This window comes from Galleria mellonella, unplaced genomic scaffold, assembly GCF_026898425.1.
Source record: "Galleria mellonella isolate WM207_F2 unplaced genomic scaffold, CSIRO_AGI_GalMel_v1 utg57, whole genome shotgun sequence".
NCBI lineage: Eukaryota > Metazoa > Arthropoda > Insecta > Lepidoptera > Pyralidae > Galleria > Galleria mellonella.
Window position 1 is genome coordinate 4,159,703 of NW_026442119.1, and position 25,973 is coordinate 4,185,675.

A 25,973-nucleotide genomic window follows, 5' to 3' on the forward strand; every position below is an offset into this window, starting at 1 on the left:
CAATAATCGTAATTACACAAGTGATGATAGTTAATTTTAACTTTCGTGTTGTTCACACATATTTAAATTCATGATCGGGATTTAAAGCAGAGCAATAAAAATTAGGTACAGTAGAATCTAGATTATTTGAATCAAATAAAATCAGGTATATCGTATAATCGAAAATCAGAATTATCGATTTTAAAGTCAAATCAAACGATAATTAAATTTTTATATTTTTTATCATGTAAAGGGTTTTACATACGTCATTTAGACAATATAACCGATTACATAATACATATGTACCCAATTAATACACAATACTATTTCTAAATCGGTAATTAGAGCCTTGATGAATAAGTCCGGATATTCTACTGCATGTACGTACCGTTCTACTCGCGTCGTGTTATATCCCAATCGTGAATTTAAATATAAATAATGATGTCAGTCGTCAGTTGCACTCAAGTTTTATTTACATATATCCAAAAATAAGTATTTGTTATTAATAAACAAAAGTTGATAATTAATAATAAAGTACTTACGAAAAGTCGAAGTAAAGCTCGTTATTGGCGCAGTTAGCTTGAGCAATATCGTAGGCTTTTGTAAAAAGTATACCCTTGGATTCGTGTTGTAAGATACTTTGTACTATATCAGTGCACGGATAACGGTATAAATCAGCGCCGTGCGTTTTTAAGAAAGCCACAATGCCGATGAGAAAATCCTTGTCCAGGTTCTGAAAAGAATATTTGTTAATATAAAACAATATAAATCATTCTATGGGATAAGTCCTCCATTATAGGTTTAATATTTTAATTTTTCTATGTAAAGAAGGTATAATAAAGATTTATAATTACAGCAATATATATAATTAATTAACCTTATTAGCAGACATTGTCATTGAATGAAATTATAAATATTGATTTGAAAGAAACATATTTTAATATTGGGCAATAAGTCGCCATTTTTTTTTTAATCTACATTTATATTGCAATGTCATATCTCATAACAAATAATTTACGGGGAAGATAGGGGTCTTTCAAAGAAACGTAATATACGTTTCTTGCCTCACCAAAATTTTTATGTATTAAAAATTTAGGTTGAATAAGGTTTGTATATATATAATTGTTAAGAAGAGTTTTAATTCATGGTATAAAAATTAGTTCTCGATTTATATTATTTAAGTGTATACAAATCCAACACTGCATTGTAATAACTAAAATAAGAAAAAGTAGATAATGGATCTGTAAATGGATTTGCTGTTTTAACTAGATGAATATAGGCGACACTTAAATGCTGGTTCAAGTCGGGCAGAGAGCAGTTTGCCTTGTGTGTGATATAACGCAAATATATCATATTTACATGTCAATTAAATAAAATTCTCACCTCTTTAGCAATATATTCTTCATATTTTTGCAAGTCAAACATAACATCGGCTTCACCAGTCAGCCTCACCTTGTTACCTAGGAATTTCAAATCAAGGTATAGTCTACTGAATAGATCCCATTTGTTGTCTAAATTGTTAGTGTTCAATAGATGGTAGCCAATAAAAAATGCTATGTAGCCATCGTCTATTATCTGTACCGTTGTGTTACTTCGGTTATCATAATGGTAACTTTTAAGAAAATCACAATGTAACTTATCACTTTCTTCTTTAGTTAGGCACGTTTTGAGAAAGTTCAAAATCAGTTCGTGTGTCTCATACACGTAGCTCTTTTGATCAGCATCATAAGTTCTGTTTATCAATGACTTATTGTACAGCTGATTCAAAATAATATCAGTTTCCGCTATAGTTTTGCGCCACAGCATGCTTAGTACTTTAATGGTTACTTTGACATTATCTGGTAATATAGCTAACATCTTGAATAGTGACAAGACTTCCGGTTCTAACGAGTTGACGCAAAATCTCACCATTTCTGCGGGTTTATTGTTTGGGCTGGGGAATCTGAAACGAGAATAGTTAAAAACATGTTAAAATAATTTAAAAGTTAATAATAAGTTATTAGTTATATAAATCTTAATATACAAAATCACGTATGACTATGTACGTTTACGTTAACCTTCGAATCATTACGATTTTAATAAATTGTTTCTTTTAACTTGAGATTTCTATTATCCCTAAAAAAAAAATAGACTCAGCATGTGTGCAAAACAACGTATGACGGGTCTGCTACTTCTATTATAATAATATTCCTGTCAGATATCGATATTTTCATAAGTTCTGTGTAAGATTTTATCACAAATTTTCGTATACGTTGCTTTAGTATATGTTTTGTTTTTACGTTTCATGCAAGACATATATTAAGAAAGTTATAAGTTGATACTTACGAAAAAAAACCTTTTTTCCCCCATGTTTTCAGATATTCTTTCCATAAAGGAGATCCATTATCGACCAAGCTCTCTCTATTCACAGCCAACTGAGCTCCAATTAAACCGACGTGGAAAGGAGTCTTTTCTTTAAATGTCTCCTGTAATTTTTTCGCTTGACGTGGCAAGTCAGAGACCGTTACATCTAGGCAATTAGCAAAGAATTCAAGGATCTCGTTTTCTGTTAAACTGTCTTTAATCTGAAAAATATTGATAAAAAATATAAATTTTATCATTAACAAATTGTTACATTGTTTTTATACTGTTACGCGTTGACCAAACACAACTTTAATTGATCCTTTCCATCCTAAAGTTGCCTGCAAGACATTTAGTTTTATTTAGCGATAAGGTGGCACATTGTTGCTTCTTTATTTTGCCTTAACTTGCTTGCTTTATATTTAGGATCTTTTGTATACATATTGTTTTCATATGTAGTCTGTATCATTCTTTAGAGGGAAACAAATGTTTTTCATTCGTTCATTGATTTTGTGACAATTTTAATAAGAAGTCAACGAAGCTACGATAACTATTAAGCTGTGCATAATTGTTATTAATTTTGCCGTGTGGTCCCGGCATAGAATAGGCCACCCCTTCCTTTCCCGTGGGTATCATAAGAGACGACTAATAAGGAAGGGCGAGGGATGGCAGCAGCGTCCCTCTTAAAACATCTCCAAAGCCTAACTGTGATTATCAATCTGTCTGTGCCAAGCGTGGCTACTACTGACAAAACCCCCTAAGGGGAAGGCTTATATTCAGCAGTGGACAGTTAAAGGCTGATAAAATGACTTACCTTTATAATATGTGAGCCAAATGTGTGAGCAATGTCATTGTTCCTAGTAGTAATTAGTATTTTACATCCAATATCAAAAGCTTCAACAGATAACTTGTCATGCACTTCGTCTAATACTAAGAGAGCCGATTTTAATGAATCATGGGAGAACTTGTGTTTTAGTTTGTCTTTCATTTCTTCCCAAGTATTTTCGTAAATTGCCGATAAGCTAGTGTCACCATTGGAGCATATACTCGACATTGACATGGACGAATTCATGAACGAATTGGATGACCATAATGAACTTTTGCGATACAATCTGAAAAGTAGTGTTTCATTTATAATATTGGACGAACAATTTATTTATCTTACACAAATATTACATTGTTATAATTTATATTGAATAAAGGTGTACAACAGGTGAGATTAACTCTGTAAGTGTTTATGAATCTATTTAAATAAAACAGATACATTAGATAGATTTTCATTTAATTAATAACTATTTCATTAATAAATGAAATAAACCTTTAAATAAAAACAAAAATACGGTTAATGTATCAGGCACACGTTATTGATGAATTTGAACCTATTTTGAGGGTTAACGCAAAGATTAATAGCCTGCCTATACAAATTTCCCAGACAAAGGAAAAGTATGTTATTCTCGAAGAATATAATTTATAGTGCACTGAAAATAAAGGAAATATAAAAAAATAGACTTACTTTTTTTGTTGGCTAACTATATCGTACTCGTTTTTGCAGTCACTGAGATTGAGCCAGTACACATAACCGTTAAAACTATCAGTAATAAGATCGGGGTTGTTGCGGAGTACACTGAGAACTATGGAAGTCTTCCCAGAGCCCAACATACCCACTAGCACCAAAACTTTGTGTCTTGTGAGATTTTTTAGTTTAGTTTCCACTTCTTTTTCCTAAAATACAGATATAATAATAGTTTGTAATAGAACAACAGAAAGCAACATTAAATACATTATCGGGACTTAAAGTGACGCGATTATAGATAAATAATATTAGATTGCTGTGTGGTCCCGGCATAGAATGGACCACCCTTTCTTTTCCCATGGATGTCGTAAGACATTAAGGAAATTTAATGGTCGAGTGATAGACAGCAGCATCTCTCTAAAAACATCACTAAAGGCTAACCGCGGTTGCCAACCCGCCTGTCAAGTGTGGCAACTAAAAAATATTTTGTAAGCAGTCATTCTCACCACTGATAAACGTCGAACGTAATTCTTTGGTAATCTGGGTACATCTCCTCTACTAAGACTGTCTTCGAAGCTATCAACCATTATGTCCTCTTTGTTTTCAAAGGTTATTTTTTGCCATAGCCAATTGTGATCTTTTTCCAAGCTATCAATAAAAGCCTGGTATGCGTAGTCGTCACTATTCTCTATATATTCTAAAAGGCCTCTGGTTCTTTCAGCACGGTCTGCCTGGAATAAAGATAATAAAATTAAATACAGATTTTAATAGAAATACTTTTTCAACATCTCTAAGTCAAGCAATACCAACGACATTACATTGTTTTTTTATTTTACAACAAAAATAATGAGGAATAGTCTAATGAATTACCTATAAAATAAAATAGTAAGGTTTTGCATGTTGATTGTTAGGACTTAGCGAGATTTTGTACAAACACAGTACGTACATATTACTACGATATTAGTACTATTTCTCTAACAGAGATTGTAGGGAAGTAAAATTTTTCTCATAGATTCATAATAACAAAATTTATATTTCTTTATTATTCTATAACGGACTTGTCTTTTAAGGGAGTCGACTTGATTTGGTCAGTTTAATCGCGTCTTATAAAGAAGATAAGAACATTGCAAAATTAGTAAAAAAAAAAGTACAGTATATTCTTATCTCTTTCAGAGATAAGCTCGCCATAATGCACTATTATATTTAATTGTTACTCTGATACACTACTTTTTTGTGTACAATAAAGAATAATTAGGCACCATAATATTGTTATTATGATATAAATATAACATACCACCTCAACGAAGTAGGAGATCATACAAACACGTGCAAGGTTACAGGACATCAGTTAAAAATACAATAATAAAAGTGGCGATCGAATTTGGCCGGGCTCCAATGTCTATTATGTGCATTATTACAATACGAGTAGTCAGCAGTTGTAACATGATATATTCCCTGACTTGGATGGTGCAGTTACGTAAACAATTCTGTACAGTTGATGACTAATAAAGAGGCCTCATTACTAATGAGTTTATACCTGATTTTACAAAATGGTGTAGTGATATCGTAAACCATTTAGATCTAAGACAAGGAACAAAAGGCGTATTGTCAGTTAATGGATATGACCTCGGTTACGTGCGTTATTGATATGCTGTTGAATGTGTTACTGAATGTTTAGCAGCAAGTATAGCTAGGTATGCGTCTAAGTAAGACCACAAATACTAATCTACAAATATTATGGACTGATCGACATATTTATGTCGTAGACTTGGCTGTATAAATAAATCCTTGTTAATTCGTTGACATAAAAGAACATAAAAAAGTCAGACTATTTATTAACATTTTATTGCACTAACACTTATATAATTTTTTTTACTAATATTAGAAACGTGAAAATGAGTTTGTTCGGTACCTGTTAATGCCTTAATCAATTGTTATGAAATTTGGTATATAGTTATATGGGATGGAGAATATCATAGGCTACTTTTTATCTTGATCAGTGAATATATCCCGATCACGCGGATAAAGTCGTTGGTAAAAGTTAGTTTTTATTTTTTTACATTTAAAACAACTAACCCAATAGGTTGTGGTTTTAGCGGCAAAACGATTGCCAGGTCAGCCAGTATTAGTTTAAAATATTACTATTCTTAACTACTATTTGTGTTTATAAATTTATAAGTTTAAAAATTAATATTTAATAAATAAAAAAATGCCATTTCAATTGCGATGAAAAAAAAAAATATGGTAGCGTAATAAAGGATACTTGCAAAAGCAATACGTAACATATAATATGGTGCTTTTCATATCTACGAGTATGTACTCGTATAGGCGACATTTGCCACTTTCCATTAGACGAGCTATTAGCTTGTTTACCGTTTCTAGATGCATAAAAAGAAGTACACATGCACACAAAGAAAAACAGACAAATTTAGAACTTTGTTCCTTTTGGAGTCACATAAAAATGAGGGTTTTGATTTAATTGTGTAAAGAATTGCTTATTTTGTAACAAAATAAATATTGTTCCTTAGACAACAAAGTCTGATCTTGAGACACAAAAATGATAAACCTCATTTGTGTTGTTCTTGAATTTCACTAATTCCTGTTATTTTAATTAAGTACCATTGTTAGAATAAATAATTCGCCAACTACGGCCAAGCCTGGCGGTTTCATGTGAATCGATTCCCACAGTCCCATTCTAATATTTATCAGCAGTGTCCTTGTTACTCATTTACATGCACGTAAGTACTATTTATTAATACGAGATAAAGGATAATGTAGCGCCATGAGTATATATATTCATTTTGTTAATTTAATTATTTATAATAGGTTCTATGAACTATCTATATTGGATTGCAACTTCCGCCTAATATTTCGTAACATTGTAGATCGGCAAAAATTATGAGTATTAATGAAATTAAACATTCTAATATGTCTATTTCCAAAATCCTATTTTTTAAATATCGATTGTTATGACTCTTTTAATTGTAATTCCGGAAAATGAAATGGAATCAACATCAAATCCTATGTTGGTCATATTCCAAAACATGCAATAAAATGTTGAACTCATGTTTTGAAATAAAATCATATTTAAAGCATTATTTTTGTGACTCCTGAATAGTTACTAGTTACTATAATTGTTGTGTGTAGACTAGATTAAAAAAAAATGAAAAACTTTGTATGTGGATGAAAGTAAGTTTTTGTTTGTTCGTGGCAATTGAGTCAACGCTCGAAATGTAATTACCACATTATCTTTATCTGATTACCAAAGTGATTTACATTATAATAAGCTTAACTGGTGTCGATACATTATAGGAATTAGTCATTTGGAAGAAGTTCATTCATTATTAAAAATGTAATTAATAAAAATTAGCAGTTGAATATAAGGATAGCGATTACTTAAAATCAGTAGAAAGTATCTTTAGAATTCCACGAAAACATCAATTCAGATAAAGGGATATCTATTTTATTAATAAATTAATTGTATCGACTATTTTGTTATAGAGTGAATTTTAATATTTTATAAATTCACGTTAGAAACGAGGGAATGCCTTTCGATGAATGCTCTAAGGCGACATATCTTTGATATTTATTCAATTATTTAATAAATATCAAAGATATGTTGCCTTCAATCAACCCCCTAAACAAAGTATTTGCACTATTCTATTAATATTTTTAGTAAACAGGAGTAAGCATAATATATTACGAATTGTATAGGATTAACATAAGATATAGAAACCAGTTTCTACAGCTTATGCGCACTCTTATAGCCTCAGTTTTTATTGTTTGTTTTGGATTATTGTCCAGTTGAAAAATGCGGAGTTTTTAATTTTACAGGTACATAATATAGACATTGTTAATCTATGGTATTGATCCTTTTAACTGTTCGACTGTTCGGGCAGGGGGGAAGGGATTGTCAATAATGCGGACTACCAGTCCCATTGCTAGCAATATACCCTGTCAGGTCAACCTTCACGTGGTCCCCCCTGGAAACCATTGTGTTGAATTCCAGGTGTACTCATCACGGTGGGCTAACTGAATTGCCTTTTAATCCTCATCTATCATCCCTCACTGGTGCCCCATCAGCGTATACCGTTAGCGCAGGTTACCATTTCATTATCATTAATTAAAAAAGAACTGTTCGGCCATCGCAATTGTCTCTGTGACTAAAATCAGTAGTGATGTCATCAGATCAGTAGCGTCGTCAGTCGAAATCTAATTCAATTAATTAATTATTTTTAATGTAGTATAGGTATAAACTTACAAAGTTAGAAATTCGTTCTATTTCTTCTAACGATATAACTTTCTTGGAGAACAATTCGTCTATGATATCGTTGATATCTAAATCATTAACGATTGCCTTCTTATGGATTTGTAGCAGTCTTCGTTTCCTATTATCCATTTCTCAGTCTTTTTCTCATCTGAAACAAGAAAAAAGTGGTTACATTTAGAGTTTATTAGAGCCCAAGCGGGATCTGTTTAGTTCTTGTGGGAATTAAGATAAAAAATTATAAACCCTTGTAATAAATTTTGAGTTTATAGACTTCACTGTTCTGAAGATAATTGTTATTAATCACTGATAGTGGTGATATTTATTTTTCTTTTCTCAAACTTTTATTCAATTTATATATGCTTATGCAAATTTAGATTGCTTAATCACATTTAGATATAAAAGATTCTTTATCACAGCGATTTATGCTTACATATAAGCCTACTGTGATATATAATAGGTAATTTCTCAGCTCCTTTTTAATTTATAATTAAGTTCTTTATTTCGTGTTTTAATAATATTACAAAAGTTGGAATTTTAGGAAAAAGTATTTTCAGTAAACGGTTTCAATAGTTTAATGTTATTTCTTTGAATGTTTTCTTTTAAGTGACTATCTACCTCTATAGCTATAAAAAAGAAATATCTATGAATATAAAAAAACCACAAATACATTAACAACATTTGTTGCAAGAAAAATATAAATATAAAATGCTTACCAGTGTTGGTTACCTTTAAAAACCGCAAAATTGTAATGTGAAGTAGGTATATAACCTACTTAATTATAAACAATTACGATTATATACTTAGAGAGATACCAATAAATAATAATAATAGTCACTATATACATTTTATATTGTATGTAGTATATAATGTTTTAACAACAACATAATTGAATTTAAAGAAACACGAATGTAGTGTTAAAACTTAAAATTCAAACTAAACAAATCATACAAGATAACATGCGACCTTGTCAAATGGTGCCACCTACATAATAATATGAGTAAACAATTCGTCTAAAACGTATTACTACTGTGTCGTTGACCTAATCATGGTCAAGGCTAAGATTTGCTGACATGATCATGGAATTATCTGCATCTGAGCTACGTCATGTGCGCAATATTAATTTGCAAAGATAGAGCTTGACTGATAGTGAATAGAGATAACAATTCTGTTACACAAAAAGCTAACATCAATTGACACTAAATTAGAAAAAAACGGCACCAATACGGAAGTAAATCCCATAGATTTACTTCCGTATTGGTGCCACCAAACTAATTTCGATGATATTTTTTACAAAATATAATCGAAATTGGTTCAGAATCATCGAAGACAGCGTGAAATATATACACAAAAGACAGTCGGATTCAAAGCCTTCACATTTTGCAAGTCAGATGAAAAAGTAGTGCTTAAAGTAAGATTGAAGTTCTTATCCTTCAATGGAAAGGGGGGGGGGGGGGGGCATAGTGGATCTTATGATAACGACGATGCCGCAGATGACCTAGCTAGAAGAGATTGTAAAACGAAAGTGGCAGGCCCGTTTCTACTTCTTCCTCTTCCGTTCTCGCAGTTTCGAACATGGATTCATCAAAGATCCACTGACATATAAAAACAAAGATGGACGGACACAGAATGCTGACTGTTGACAATATAAATAAAATTAGCCATGTCAACGTTGAATCTACGACTGCCAAACCTTTATTATATCTAGACAGGAAAATCCGTAAAATAATGATATAATACGGATAATGGTCCATCGCCTCGCTATTTTGACGCCGAAGAAACGGCTGCTCACGTAATCCTGGAATGTGTAGCTGTGGCCCTCCAATGTTCACGAATTCTCGGAACAGCGAGGTCGCTCCGTGAGGCCTATGAAGATATCAGGAAGCTTACGTGCTTTTAGGCACAGCTTGATTGTGAATGTATTAGCCACACGTAGAACTGGCCCAGATGAGAGGATTAGTGTGGAAATGGGAGTTGAATGTTACTATAAATACTAGGGAAACATCAAATTACTTGATAGTAATAGACATCATAGAATGAAAGCAGATATTTAGAATTGCAGATATGATAGGAAGAAAACATCTTTTAAAATGAATATATACACTCGAGCAATGCAACTAAGAAATAGTTGTAAATAGCGATGGAAATTTGTGTAGGAGGCTTGAATCGTTGAGGAGTAAAAAATAATCAAACTTAGTTTAATATTTACTCACTACAGTTTAATATTTTACTATTATATAGAGTAAGGATGGTGGCAAACAAATATAAAGCCTGTTAAATATAATATGAAAGGATGAAAATGTTATTTTGATAATATACTATAATGTGATTATTTAAACTTACAGAAGATAATGTTGAGTTATGAACATTAATTCATAAAAAAATACTAGAAGTTAACAAAATAAATTGGTTACATGAGTGGAAAATTTTGAATAAATTATTTTTTAATTTACAATTATTCAAAACTAGACTATTAAGTATAGATACTTTATTGAAGAGGAGCATAACAAAATTAATAACAAATAAAAAGTATCACATCTCATTTAGTTGAGTAGTCGATTGTTACATCTATTAATATACTGATCATATATAGAGCGAGTCAATGTTAAGGTCACCTTTGATTTAAACACTTAACTAATGACATGACCCATACATGTTTTGTTGGCTTTACAAATTATAATAGCAGTTGAATTTATCAAGCAAGATCAGTTTTTTTTCAAAAATGGTTTAATATTTCAATAATTATAAGAACAAGACAAAATCAATTTAAATTACTTGAGAGTGGAAATAAATCTTACTTATGAAAGAATTAAACTTTGCACAGAATGAGAATTAAAATCTAATTCAGAACTTGTTCCTTTTAAGCAAGCATCTGTTCTACTTCCAGAGATTTTTGATTCATTCCTAAAACAGGATCATGATATCCCATTAATATGAATGTATGTAAAGATATTTGAATATTTGGTTATACAATTATAATTAAAAGGCTGAATAATATGTACATAAATAGGTCATGTACAAACTAGAGACATGGGGTAATTCTTATCTGAATATATAAGGACAATGGTGTGGAATAAAATTAATTTTAAATAATATCTGTACCTGAATGAAATCAATTGATTGACATATAAATATACCCAAACTGTACATGAAATTTTAGACAGAAATATAATTTCTATCATTAATACTCATTAGCTACTAACGTTTTTGGGATTTTTAAATATATACAACAAAAGTTTCAGAATGGTTAATAGATTTTGTACCTAAAAGTTTTGTCTTCTGGGTTTCCATTAACCAATTACATTACTAAAACATTTAAATACAAGTGCTTCATTAGAAATATACAAATTGTATTTCAATTGACTAGCAATACTCACTTCAGCATGATTAAATGTGCAAAATATATAAATGATTGTTTTAGTAATATTAATGATACCTTAAAACAAAGTTCATGAATAATTTTATAAGAAAATGGTCTTTTTAAATTGTGTTTAAAAATAAAGTAACTCGCACATTTATGTAGTTAAGTGTTTTAAATAGATAAAAAATATTTACTTTGCCCATAGTTGTAAGATAAGAACTTAAATAATTGCCCAATACTATTGCGTCATAAATTATAGAATAGAAAAAGGAACTTTTAATAATATAACATTGGAAATTGGTCTATTGTATGGGAGAGAATTTCCTTCAATTATCAATATTCCAAACTGATTGATAAAATATAAAAAGTGAAGACCTAGAAGAGCTTTTTAACAAGTTTATTTAAATAGAGACTATTTATATTCTAATCTATCTCTTTAAATTTTAAATGTCTAAAGTATAAAAAACATTTTTCAGTTATTATGTTATTGTTTAAATTTTAATTCTATTAAAATATTTAGTCGTCAACATAAGGTACTTTTAAGAAACTGAATGATTATTGCTATTCAGTTGTTGCTTTAACTGGATTAAAAGAATATTGGTTCCAATCACTACCCAATTTCTTTTTATCTTAATAATTACTGAGTGCACTTACATTTATTAATTTAGTAAATTTTGCGGCTCATGTACTACAATACTGTTATTTTGTAATTTAAAACACGTAATATTTTAATACATTTACCAATATGCATATAATCTTCAAATTGTTAGTAATTATTCTATTTAACTAAGCTACATGATGCAACTTACAAATTAATAATAAGCAGTAAATGACATAGCAATTAAAAACTATAAAGATTTCAAGATGCAAACGATCAAAATAAGAACATGTTTAAGTGATGATTTACAGTAAAAATTTATCGTGTTAATTAAATACTTGATAAATGCAACCGTTGTTGTTCATATTATTTTTTTTAAAACTTACCCCTCCAATAAACATGAATTATCCATACATGTTTAGTGTAAGCACCATTGAACGATACATACTAGTAATATTGTTTTTTTTTTTTTATTTCATTTTTATAGATAAATTAAAAATGATGCTTGAACCTTCAAACAAAGCTCAATGCGTTTTGTTTGTATATATATATCTAAACATGTTCAGACAAGTACGAACTACGACCACAGATAAAAGAGGAATGTGTTGCCAATATTTGATAGACAAAAGTTACACGAAACTGCACAAAAAGTAACATTTTATTCGTAAAAAAAGTATGGCACTCATAGTTATTAAAGAAAATAAATTTTATCCAAATTTAATCTTTAATTGATCACTTACTAACATTTATTCTTATATAGATATCACAATTCTATTGTTTCCGTCTACTCTAATAGGCATGACAGATATGTATGTATCTTATCACAAACATTCAAATTAATTAATATAAATTATTAATTTGGTCATTTAGTTTTTAGTGATTGCTATGATGTATAATTTTATAACTTTATATTTAAAAAATCTGTAAATGAGATGATTAAAATCTTTATTTGGAAGACTATTGGTAATATTTGCTTGAAACCGTACTATTACGATATTTATTTATGATACACGTAGGCAAAACTTTATTATTGCATAGTTTAAATCCTGTTGATTATATACATTTCTATTAGCGATATAACTAATTGAAAAGATCAAATAAATATTGATATAAGCAATCAAAATTAACTTCAATATTCAATCATGTGTCAAATTTATACATTTGGGTTTTCATACTAGTAAATATTATAGTGGGAGTAGTACAACAAATTCAAAAGTAACACAAATTGTTATATATGTAACGCAATGGCAATGCTATCTTTGGCATAGAGCATGAGGATGATATTTTTTTGTATGTAAATAAATTCACCGCTTTGGCTTCTAATGTTTAAGATCTTATGAAGATGGTGGCCAGAAATTCAAAATTTTAAATCCAAGAAGCAAGATTGCCTCACGTATAAATTAATAATAGCAGGTAGGCATGCAGAAAAATGATCGTATAATTTTTCGTTATCTATCATATGTTTAATACTAATTACTGTAGAAAAAGAATGGATGTAATATATAAATATTTAAATCTATGGTGTAATATTTTTAATTTATGGTTTTAGTTCACATTTTAGAAATATTTTTTTGACTATTGGAATAAATCGATAGCTTAATTCATAAATTCTTTGAATTTTGGTATAGAATAACAAAATACTGTGTTATTAGGTATTTTATGCACTTAATAGAATTACAGTATTTAATATTTAACTATATTTATTGTACATGAAAAATAATATTTTTTTATACTTATATAATCTTGGATTATAAAATATATAAATTGGCAACGTACGAGACAAAAAAATATAATGGTAACCTGTATGTTAGAGCGAGAGAGACATTAGGATAATAATTTGAATAACATAAGGTCAAAGCTGTATTGGCGGAAGTCTGAATAAAAGAATTTTGAATTATTTACGTATTGAAGTCGAATTAGTTTTAAGTGAATATAATCAATTAGAATTAAATGTGCTTTACCTAAATGTAATATAAAAAACAGAGAATACGTAATATCATGTTCTACCTCTAAATATGCTCAAAACATTTTGTTTATTTAAATACAATTTTTAGAACCATAACAAATATTTTGTATATGAATCGGCAGTGAAAATTATCACATTTAAACTTATTAATACTTTGAAGGCTCAAGTATTTAAATTAAAATTATTACAAATACGTGAATAATGGTTACAAATTAATATATATTTCTCAATTAAAATGATTAATTTTTTTATATCAAGACCTTTTAAGAATGACATAAAATTTTGCCTTTTTTCTTTTACTATAATGTCTAAGTATTGCTTTTTATGTAATTGGTTTGGTTAGCTTATATTGGCCACTAAAGTGGTTATTAGATAAATACCTATCTACATGTAGATAATATTTTCGTAGTATATAAAATTCTGTGTCACGATGAACGTTGACATTAAAGTCGCTCAAGCAATTTAATGAAATTTAGTAAATATGTGTTTTTTGCATCCATTTGATATATTGGATAGTTTTTATCCTGGTGTGAAAAATGGATTGTACTTATGTACGTAGTAGTACTTGAAATTAATTCATAGCTGATGATCTTTTACTACTTATTCATCTCATACTCTCTATGAATTACTTTGTTTCATTGCATTTCTCAGCTTATTTCTCCTTGAACATTTTTTTTTCGTTATTTTAATAATTATACATTTTTATACAACTTGGAAGTAAGTTAACAGTTCCCATGATGTAAAATGCTAAATTGACGCTTGTTAAAGCACAAGAATTGTTAAAGAATCGTAGAATTGCAAAGCTTATAAACTATATATATATGACTGTCCTCAGGACTATATATAGCGTGTCATGCGCCCATATTTTATATACATATATATCCTATCATCATTGGTGCAACTAGGTACCTACTAGGGGGAAAGGGATTGTTAGTAATGAAGACTGAGAATCTCATTGCTAGCAATATACCCAACCAGGTCGACCTCCTCGCGGTTCTCCCTGGAAACTATCATGGTTAATTCCTGATGAATTCATCATGATGGGCTAACTGGCCTGTTTTCATTCTCATCTATCACCCTTCACTGGCGCTCCGCCAGCGTATCCCGTTAGCGCAGGCGGGGTTCCCATTCCATTTTCACCCATCAAAAAAAAAAACTAGGTACCTACTATGGTTGGTTAATATATAGCAATATTTGTATATTTTAGTTACAATATCCATAACTGGTCCAATAATGAATATATTAAATATCTGCTATACAAAAAACAATATTGGATAACAGACTTTTGACATACCTATTTAAAAATAAACAAATTTTGAGTTGGTAACGCGCATGTGACACCTTACGTGTTGCAGGCGTCCATAGGCTACAGAAACCATTTACTGTTAGACGGGCTGTTTGCTTGTGTGTCACCTTTGTGGTATAAATAAAAGATGTTCGACTGATATGAGCGATATCGAAATAGTTAATTTTTTTCTCGCTTTTTCCCCTTTTTCCCGCCATTAGTATCCAGAGGAACTCAATATTTAGGTATTGGACCGGTATCCATATTACCCATCTACATTAAGTACTATAGTCATAAATAAAATTGTATCTTCACTTAGTAAATAAGAACAGGCGATTTTAAAAATAAAACAGCGTTACAATTTATCATTTATCAATTAATGTTTGGACACGAACGATCATGCAGGTATACCAGCAGATGTATGGCTACAAAAGCTTTCCGCAATACACTGTTAATATTTTTTTTCTGAGATTTTACTAAAGAGGTGGATGAATGGCGGTGTGTGGCAGACTTTTAATAAGATTTATTGTAACCGATCTTGTTTTGACAATCACAATAGTGAGAGTTTCTTGGCGGTAAACGACGTGCTTTGTGTGGTCTATGCCAGCATTGTGGGTTAGTGTCAAAAATAATAATTGTGCTTCTAATAATGCACCTGGACAGTAAAAATTGTTTGCGAGCGGAATTGATATTTGAAATTATCATTTTACGACCAAGAAAAATGTGTGACGACTGATAAGTGATATGAGATGTTAATCTATGCAGAATATTGCGCTAATAACATGCTGTATGTAATGATTAAGAACTGACTGTGCAAGTTGGATAAGCGCACCGAGTGTACCGTAAAAAATATTTTGTATTACAAAAACATATATATTCTTTGTGTTGTAACTACAAATTTACAGTTTTCAGATTTTACCCCTTACTTGTGCTATACCCCATTACTTCTTTCCAAATTTTATGATTCTAGGTCAATGGGATGGGAAATTTAATTCTCTTGCAATTGTCCAAATATATGCTATAGAGGCCGTATCTTTTAATTGCGTTGACTTAGAAGTTTGATTTTTTCACGCTTCAAGGGATTGTAGTCTTAAGTTAAATCAATATTAATTTCAGCCTGATATCTGCTCTCGTCCCTGAGAAAAGGGGTCTTGGCAGACAGACAGATAGACGGACAATAAAGAGATCCTACAAGGGTTACGTTTTACATTTTAAGATATGAAACTCTAAAAAATTTATTGGTTGGATGTAAATATTTTATGAACTAACTTGATGGCGGATATGGAACGTTGTAGAACTTCTGGTAATAAAAATAGTAGTCAATATTGGAGCGCTGGTAGTCGCACACATACTAATGGTAGCGAGATTAAACAAAATAATTTCAATCGGTTTGATGTAGATTTATGTAATGTTCACTTCACAAATGACAGTGTAATATTATAAAGCGTTGTCACTTTAAAACGTTTACGGATATCATAAGAGGTGGTTCGTGAACAAAACATAATGGATCAGTACAAAAGAAGGAAACTTCCAAATAAAATTTAATACTAAGTCGCGAAAAAAAAAAGTTATATCAATCTGTATACAGGTATATCAATGTTATAACAATAAATATTGTTAAATCACAGAAAGAACGCCTCGTTTTATCCAGATATAGGTATAGTTTAAAATAGCAGTAGAGATAAAAAAATGTATTTACGATTTCATTTTAGAGCTCTAGAGAGCTTTCGGTGGGATAATATTATATTAGGGAAATGATTTACATCGTTTAGGTCGTTGATTTTTAGAGGGTTTATAGGCTCATAAAATTTTGTGCGTTCTCGTGTTTTATTATGCTATGGGTGCCCTTACAACTGATGGGTTACAAGGCGACAAGCGTACCAATGCACCGATAGCAGTGAAACTCAGGTGAGTTATGGTAATGCATATTGTGATACCCTGGAACTTACACCTAACTTGGATACACGTAGAAAAGCTATAATCTTAACGACTTATAAACATAAAGATGTCCACTTTCCCATCACTAAAAGGGCGATTGTTGTTAAATTTAATGACACATTAAGTAAAATTGTACTGAGTCATGATAGTGTGGCATTTTAAAGAATAAAGGTATTGGATTATTTGTTATATTTAAGAAGAGGAATAACAGAGTCAGAAAAAAACACGGTGTATGGCATATCGTCTATGAATGTCACGTCTCTGCAACGAGCACCTAATTAGGTATTTGCAGTTTCTTGTAAATTATTTGTATATATATGCTAGTTAGGCAATTAACATTTCTACAAAGAATAAAAAGAAATAGCTGAAACTGTAATTATGATGTAGGTAAGGTTATTAACAACATAGACTTACGTTTGTAAGACTTTCCGTTCTGGTTTTTTTCATACCTAATGGTGTCATAAGTAACTAAATATGTATTGAGATAATAAATAAAGGAAGAATATTGTACCATGCTCTAATTAACTAGGAAATAATTATAATGATTCACTGTAGCGATCTGGAACGTTGTTAATTAGTAATTAATCAGTGAAATAAAGCTATCTTTTACATAATATCAAACAAAATTCAATATATTCTACGTACGTAGAAGCGTTTTTCTATCATATTAATTTAAACTAATTAATAAATAATATATATATACTTGCTAAGTATTTTAATATTATAATCACAATTTCATTGAGTATTTTTCTCTATAAAATCAATTTTCAAGAATGTTACTTGTACATTATTCCTCTTGGTCCACTGTCATATTTTTATCTACATAGTTATAAAAAAATCTGTCAGATATTAAATATATTTATTTAGCTTAAACGTAATGAAAATAAACGCATTATACAGTCTACAATAACATCGGGTTTAGACCTTTTAGAGAAAGGATAAAAACTAAGAGCATTAGGAAGATGTAAGGAACGCGCTACTTTTCTAACATCTAAAAGGAATCACATTAAACTAATGGACATAGAAATAGCCGATTTCGGAGCAAATGTAACTATCGAATGGAACCTTGGAAGTATGCGTTATTTACACCGTACCGAACATAAACATGAATAGTTAGTTAATAAATTTTGTGTGTGTGTGTGTGTGTGTTTTTAAATATTTTTAGCATGATCTTAAAAACAAAGTCTGGTTTGATAAGAAATAGAGGATTGTATACTTTATTAATACAATTAAATTGTAACTAGACATGGGAGATACATAACAAAAAATAATATAAGGGGCCTTAATAAGACTAATAGATGAGAAAACAATATTTTTTTTACAAATTTTGTCTTGTTTTTTGCTCTTTGTTTATGCTCCCATGACGCAAAGACTATTGCAATAAATTGGATACAGTTTTCACAGTTGTATTTCTAAAGGTCTAATTTAAAATTTAGTGTACGATTCATCTTGATATTCCATCTAGAAGATGTTTATTTAATTGGTTTTCTTGCTTCTGAAATCTACGCTTATTTTACAAAATAGAGTAAACATATGAATATATATTTTATTATATGTATAAGTGGTTATTTCTTTTAGACATAAGGTCGTATTCTTTTCTTTTGTTGAAAAATTGTTTATACTATAAACTGAAGCATTAACGAGATATTTAAAAATTGATTCCGCTAAGAATCAAACAAAGAGTTTATCTTTAATTCTCAGTTCAGAGTGAAGAGCTGGTACGATTCGTTAGTAGAAGTTAGTATCTTAAGATGTTATTCCTTCGATACTGATAAGCTAAAGTTTCCATAAATAATGTAGCTCGGCTCCCATCGGTGTAACAACAATGGTCACTTTGAGGTAAATGTCAATGTTTTGCAGGCAGTGCACGTTCGTGATTGGTCATTTCAGTATATCTCTGTTAGACGCCACGCGAATCTCGAATGAATTACGGGAATTGTTTATAACTCGATACTCTGGCGATTTTGTTTGGTTTCCCGATAAAAGCCCATGTTCCACTATTGTTGTAGTTTTTGTTTTAGGTATAATAACATGTTTAGGATTTTAAGCTACTAATTAGGTGTTACCTACACAATAAATAATTTGATAAATAAGAAGACAATAATTCCTCAGGAATGGCAACGTATGAAGGGTATTATGGGCGACACGTTGTACTCTGTTATATCCATAGTACTGTTTATGTCTATAGGTAACGATTACAAGTTTCCATCGGGTGAGCCCTCAGCTTGTTTGCCATTCTAAATTGCTTAAAAAAAGAAGATAAGATTGTAATTTATTTGCAAAATTGCTAGTTCGTTTGTACTGTAGTGGTCAGTTATTTGCAGTTTGACGAAAAAGTTCTATCTTGTCTATATTAGTTTTATAATTAAAATAGCTTTTTACTGGCGATTCGTCCGTTTAAGATATGTTTACTGACCGGGATAAACAGTAGTTTATATCCTTATTCATCCCCAATAGTACGTGTATATCAAATTCATAATGATTGGTTAAACTGTTAAGGCGCTATCGGGTAATAAATGAACAATTTTTCAAATTTATTAAATTATTAAGGATAAAATAAAATTGTTGATAAATAGCATAAATATTAGGTACCTATTTTTTAAATCTTTATTTTTTTTTTTTTTTCATTTTGAGACACTTATGAAAAATTTCTAGAGACTATAACTTAAATGTAATAAACTCTTTGAAAATATATATTTTTTGTGCATAGGCAATTCTTTAAAGGTTTTTACTTGTTTATTTTATTTTTCTCTATAAACTAATGTTACATTTATTTTATTCATGAATTATGATGAAAAGTAGCTACCTAGTTTATATGATCTCAGAACTTTATTATCAAATTTTATTAAATCCATACTTTCTCATTTATTAATAATTATCTATTATCCAGGATAAAGTTGTATTGTCGAGTTATGAGTTATTATTCAATTTTATTTTAAAGGATGCCATCTTTAATGTTAGTAATTTATGTTTTGTTGCCGATGTCATTGTATCTGCCATTAAGTGAGCTTACACCATTTAATTTTCTCCTTTCCCTCAAAATTCATTGACGGCACCTAATCACAACCTACGAACAAGATAATCCCCTAATTTATTGGCCATAACACCGTACACTGTCGTCAGTAGAATTGATATTGTCGTACGGATTTATAAATAGTTTGGTGCTAATGAAATTATATTGAAATGCCATAAATTACTGCGACGATTGTTAAACTTGGGGTGACCACAATGCCCATAGTGTATAATAGTTCGTATTTGGGTTAAATAGTGGTCACAACCGACAACAGTTGCCTCGACCACCCTAATGTATGGGCGCCTAGTGGTCTCGTGTTATGAACGAGCCAAGATGTTTTGGTCTGCCCAAATGTGCTGCGTAATTTATTGGTTCAACATAGTTCTATTGTTAGTGCACAATTTTGAGTAAACAGTACTACCTATATTGTAAACTGTGACACCATTATTGAATTTAGACCACACGTAGGTATGTTATATTTTTTATTATAAAGATTTGATTGTTCGTTTGTAATGGATAAACTCAAAAATTACTTCACCTATCGTAGCTATAATAAGTGAGTAACATAGGCTTATACATTATTGTTTATCTGCCCGCGCACAGGTAGGGCTAGGTCGTTAGTATATTATGATTATATGCTTATTGTATGCACAGGTTATATTAAAAGCATAATTAACTAGTATTTAAGTTAGAAATTGATCTTTTTCATGTTTTGTTATGAACTGTTTATAACAAAATGTATAGCAAAATGTATATTAATCGAGTGGAATTTGCCCACCACATGTCTTTATTTTGATATAATTTACCAAATAAGGTATCTACGCATATTTTTATCCTTATCTACATCTAGATATTTCCTTCATATCCACCATGCTAGTATATGATATAAATATAATAATATCAACTATGAGTCAGTAGTAGAACGAAAGGAATGTTCGATATTCACAGAAGACTGTATGGCGCGGTATCTATTCAATATAATAATATGAGTAATATATGTACTTGTGTATACATTTTTCTGAGCATATTGATATTGTATTCGTCTGTATATATTATAAATATCATAAGTGCATTTTTTTTAAGATGATGAAATGAGCTTGCACAGAAGATTCATTATTCATCATTATTTTGAAGCGTATAATATGATGTATTTCTCTGGAAATGTAGAAACAGGAAAAGTGTTCCACCATCCATCTTGGCAGTAACCACCAGGAATAATGATGTGAATCGCTTCGTGGGAAAGTGGAGAATTTTCACGTTATGTAAGGCTGGATAGAGCCTTAGTTATCATTGTATAGTTCGGTGGTAAATTAGAAGGAAGGATCATCAGAAGCATCGAATAGTTCTTGTGCGAACTCCTCTATCCTGTAAGACACTAATGAACAAGCAATTTTAAATCGATATTCTAGAGTCTAAAGTTTAATGAAGGAGTATGAATAGGTACAATGTATAGGTCATGGACTCCTCTCATTTCTAAGAAGTAGTAATAAGCGACTAAGGGAATAAAGCACCAGTGCTGGTACCTTCTCTGGAGAAGGAAAATTCGAAATAAAATCCTATATCATCAACCTAACCTGTATGGTAATTGAAGGTTACAGTTTTGATACAAAGAGAGACCAGTGCCCATCAGTGGGCATGTACAGGAGTTATTCAGGAAGTACATCATACATACTGTTACACACGATATATATTTTATTTTTGTAAAATATGGAGAAGGCATGAACAATATAGGAAAAATATTCGTTAAAATTTGCTATTTAAATACATTGATGTTGTGCGTTATTAATGTAATCTGAGAAATAACTTGACTTTATTCACTCAGTACATTCTTTAAAAACATTTCTGTAAAAGAATATAATGTAAGAAAAGAACAAAATGAAAAATAAGAATATAAGAAAAAAAAAAACTACTAAAAGTTAATAAAAGCATCTGTGGTATGCACTTGCGTTCTGTGGACGAACAATGAGTACAAATTGAAAATAACAAACTATTAGTAATTAGGGGATCATTTTATGAAATATCGTGGCATTCTCACAAGCTTCTATTTGGTACATGACGAGTCTAAAAATGTTGTGGATAAAGGTTCAGTAGGGCTGCTTCGATGGCAGGAGCGTAGGTAGCAGGCCTTCCGTCAATATAGCAGACAGCGGGACACTATTGTCACTGGGCCCTTTGTAACCGCTGACGCTGCGAAGCACTGACCAAAAATCATTAATTTTGTATCACAAAGCAAGAACCCACAAATCGAAACCCTGAAAAAAATTAGGTCCTATTCAGGACCGGTCACTGACACAGAGACGGTTGTGGCGTCGATATTTCGATTTGAGTTTTAATTATACGATTTTTATGTTGAATCGTTGTACAGACCGACAAAGGGCATAGTATAGGTTTGATATTAAAATTTTATGCATGGAGTATTACTAGTGGTTGCGTAATAATTATGAAAACGTGCCCTAAGAAATAGGCATTTAAAATGGACAAAGGAATTGTTAACGGGGCCGTATAAAATTTTCTTTATAAAGAAACTCTTTGTTTCGTATGTAAGTATGGGACACAAAGCACGTGTTTCGCGGTCAGTCCAGTGTTCAGTAACTAGTAAAACTATAAAACGAGTATAATGTGGCTTTTTGTTGTCGTCTTAAAATTCGAGACGATGGTGCCAGTAGCGTACCCGTAGACTAAACTCCATCGATACGTGCTGTTGTCGTGTAAATCACATGTTCTTTTGTGATTAATGTTAACGTTAAAGAATATAGATTCATATTTAGTGCAGCCGCGTCTACTCTAAATATCTACCCGTGACGAACCATACCGGATTAACTGGTGCAATAAAATACGTTAAAAAATAAAACTTTCAGCTTACTGTTTACAAATCGAGTCTATAATTATTTATTAAAATCCCCACATAAATTAAATATCATCCAGCTCGTGACGAATGCTTTTGGGGTTCCGTTATATTTTTAGATTTAAAGAACACTAAAGTTATACGAATTTATCTGTCACCTTGTATGTGTTTTTGATTTCAAAGTGTGTAGGTAATCTATAAAGATATGAAGGTCAATATTACAAGGACTTTATTTTTGTGCACATTGTTCTACGTATCTATCAACTTAGTACGTACGAAATTAGATTAGGTAACGATAACATTTTAGCTCTGTAGTGGATTCAGAAATTTATCTGTGACACAGAGTTTTACTTTCTATATTGTTTTGTTTCTAAGTAATGTCGTACTATAACAAAATACGTAAGTGTGTTATATTTTTTTTTCTGCAAGTTTTCATTAGTTAGGAATTAGTTAGATCGTCAGTATTTTCGACAGTGAGTAAGGTTGTTAAAGTTAATATAGACTTTATTCCGTTATTAACTTATATTAATAATGATTGTTTAACGTTTGTTCAAATGTATCTACGGAACCATAAAAGTTTACCTAGCTAAGTATAAAGACAGTCACACGACAGTTTTTATCATCAAAATATTTAAACAGACCATTCAACTATCAATAACATGTGGCGTAACAAATACGATTAAAACCTCTATACAGCAAGACTACAGATGTTGGGGCTAAATTAAAAAGCACGGTGGAGGGAAAAAAATGTTCATTGTGTTTGGCGAAATTCGCTTTATCCCGTAAACCGGAATCCGCGGCCCCTCTAAATAATGCTAATCATAATGGCATTATAGTCATTCGGCTCTCGAGTATCCCGGGACTGATCCCGGAATCCTGTGATTTTTTATACTTCGATTCCAATGATTTTCTCATTACAAAACACTAATCTAATCAGATCGACGGTTTTGGTGAGTTTCTAATGTGATTTGTTAATTAAATGCTCGAATGGTTTCTGCGAATGACGGTAGGTTAGGCAGGCATCGGTATAGAGATGTTCTGTTTTAATTACATTTACGAATCTTTTGCCAAAAACTGGCGACTTAATTTGCGCGACTGGAACATATTAATTGATTGAGACAAAAAGTAGCCTTTTAGTCTTTTTATATGCATGTATTCTAAATGGTTTCAGTGATCAGGTTAAGCCATAAAGCCACTAGAGTGGTAAAGAATAAACAGACAAACTGACACCTAACATTGATAATATTACCACTTGTGTTCGCGAATTTATGTGACTTGGATAGAAAGTAACTTATAATCCTTCTCACTGCAAAATAGTACTTATATACTAGATTTCATCATGATTGGTTATTAAGAAGTAATAATCAAATAAATATACGAGTTAATTTTCTCATTATAATTAGATTTAGGCAATGACTAGTAAGTATTTAGTACCTAAAGACTTATAAAGGTAAAAGTGATATAGTGCCGTACGTGCCATGACGATGTTTTTAACAAAATACTATGATATTTTTTATGTGTCTTCAAATAATATAATTTAGAAACCGCGAAATAATGCACATTTGGTCACAATATCCCGTGTTGTAAAGCACAATGCGAGCTTAATAGCGACTTTACAAAGTGCCACCATTAGCACAACTGATACACAATATTTTGACTTTTAGTACTACCAAATATGTATGGGTCTTTAGGGATGTCAGACCCATGAGACTGGAATGAATAGCGAGCCTACAAGATCGATTCGATTTATGCGTTTTTTGTGGTAACACAATAGACTCGATATATTGACAGATAATAGATTTTCGTACGCGAACAGTTGGCGGGAATTTACGTTGCAATGCGGTTAGTTATGGTGATCAATATCACATGTTCATCTCATCAAATTATATCTAATTTATTTATAGTAGAATTTGAAATTCTTGTTCTATGTTTGTTGTATTTTACTTTAATACAATAATAACTTTTTTTTTGTGATATGTTTACATAATTAGTACAATTTTCATCAAATGAAAAAAAAAGAAAAAGTCCTTGACATTGAATGTTGGGGTATTAAGTTACATATTTTTGCATTTATTTTACTAACTGGTAGAGTGTATTATTATTATCAATTAACATTAAACAACATAGGCTCCCCTTTCTTTCCCGTAAGTGCCCTAAGAGGCAACTAAGGGAATTTAATGATCGAAGGATGGAAGGCAGCGTAACCTTAACTGCGGTTGCCAATCCGCTTGCCAAGCATGGCAACTACCGGCAAACTCTCATAAGGAGGAGAGGTCTATATTCAGCAACCGACAGTTGACGGTTGATCATAATATGGTATAGTAAGTACTAATATAAGTATTTATGAGTATGTACTAAAAAAATGACTGGTTTTTATGATGATAAAATTAAAATAAATACAACATTTATCAGCGAGTATGATACAATAAAGAAATTATTTAGTATCTACTTACCAAATATCTATATTAGGTAATATTAATACGTGATTATTGTAAAGATTTATATGTTTTAGTCACTTGTCATATAATTTGAAGTTTACCATCTAGTGTCGAAAATTACACAGCACTATATCAAAGTCCAGAGTCCAGTCTTGAAATTGTTTGACACACTGATTTATGGTCTTCCTGCTAGTGTTGGAGGTGTTTTAGCACAATAAACTCCAGAAATCACAGATAAAACACTATTTTGTCTTTGAGAACTCAGTAGGTAAATAATCCTTCTAAATAAAATTAGAACTATTCACTAAACATGCATGAAAATTGTTCAGTATATAAAAAAAAAAAATATTTGTTATTTTTTTTATTATAAATAATGTTTGGTTAATACAACAGTTAATAGATGAATTTATAATTTGTGTACGATCACGAG

The 25,973-nt window shown here is 30.7% G+C and overlaps 1 protein-coding gene across 5 annotated transcripts in view; it reads right to left on the reverse strand.

The window, feature by feature from the left end:
• The window catches only part of LOC113509900 (uncharacterized), a 42,142-nt gene extending 16,169 nt beyond the window's left edge, over positions 1-25,973 (reverse strand). For 2 of the 5 annotated variants that reach the window (XM_052899250.1, XM_052899245.1), the window contains exons 1-8: positions 25,559-25,973; positions 8,094-8,250; positions 4,339-4,563; positions 3,833-4,041; positions 3,134-3,431; positions 2,305-2,543; positions 1,363-1,921; positions 522-712 (exon numbers count right to left, since the gene is read on the reverse strand). In XM_052899250.1, coding sequence (XP_052755210.1) covers positions 522-712; positions 1,363-1,921; positions 2,305-2,543; positions 3,134-3,431; positions 3,833-4,041; positions 4,339-4,563; positions 8,094-8,231 — 1,859 coding nt within the window. In that variant the 5' untranslated portion in view covers positions 8,232-8,250; positions 25,559-25,973. Of the gene's footprint in view, positions 1-521; positions 713-1,362; positions 1,922-2,304; positions 2,544-3,133; positions 3,432-3,832; positions 4,042-4,338; positions 4,564-8,093; positions 8,251-8,815; positions 9,000-12,444; positions 12,624-25,558 lie in introns of those variants that run through there. The other 3 variants (XM_052899249.1, XM_052899246.1, XM_052899247.1) reach the window with 3 other exon arrangements.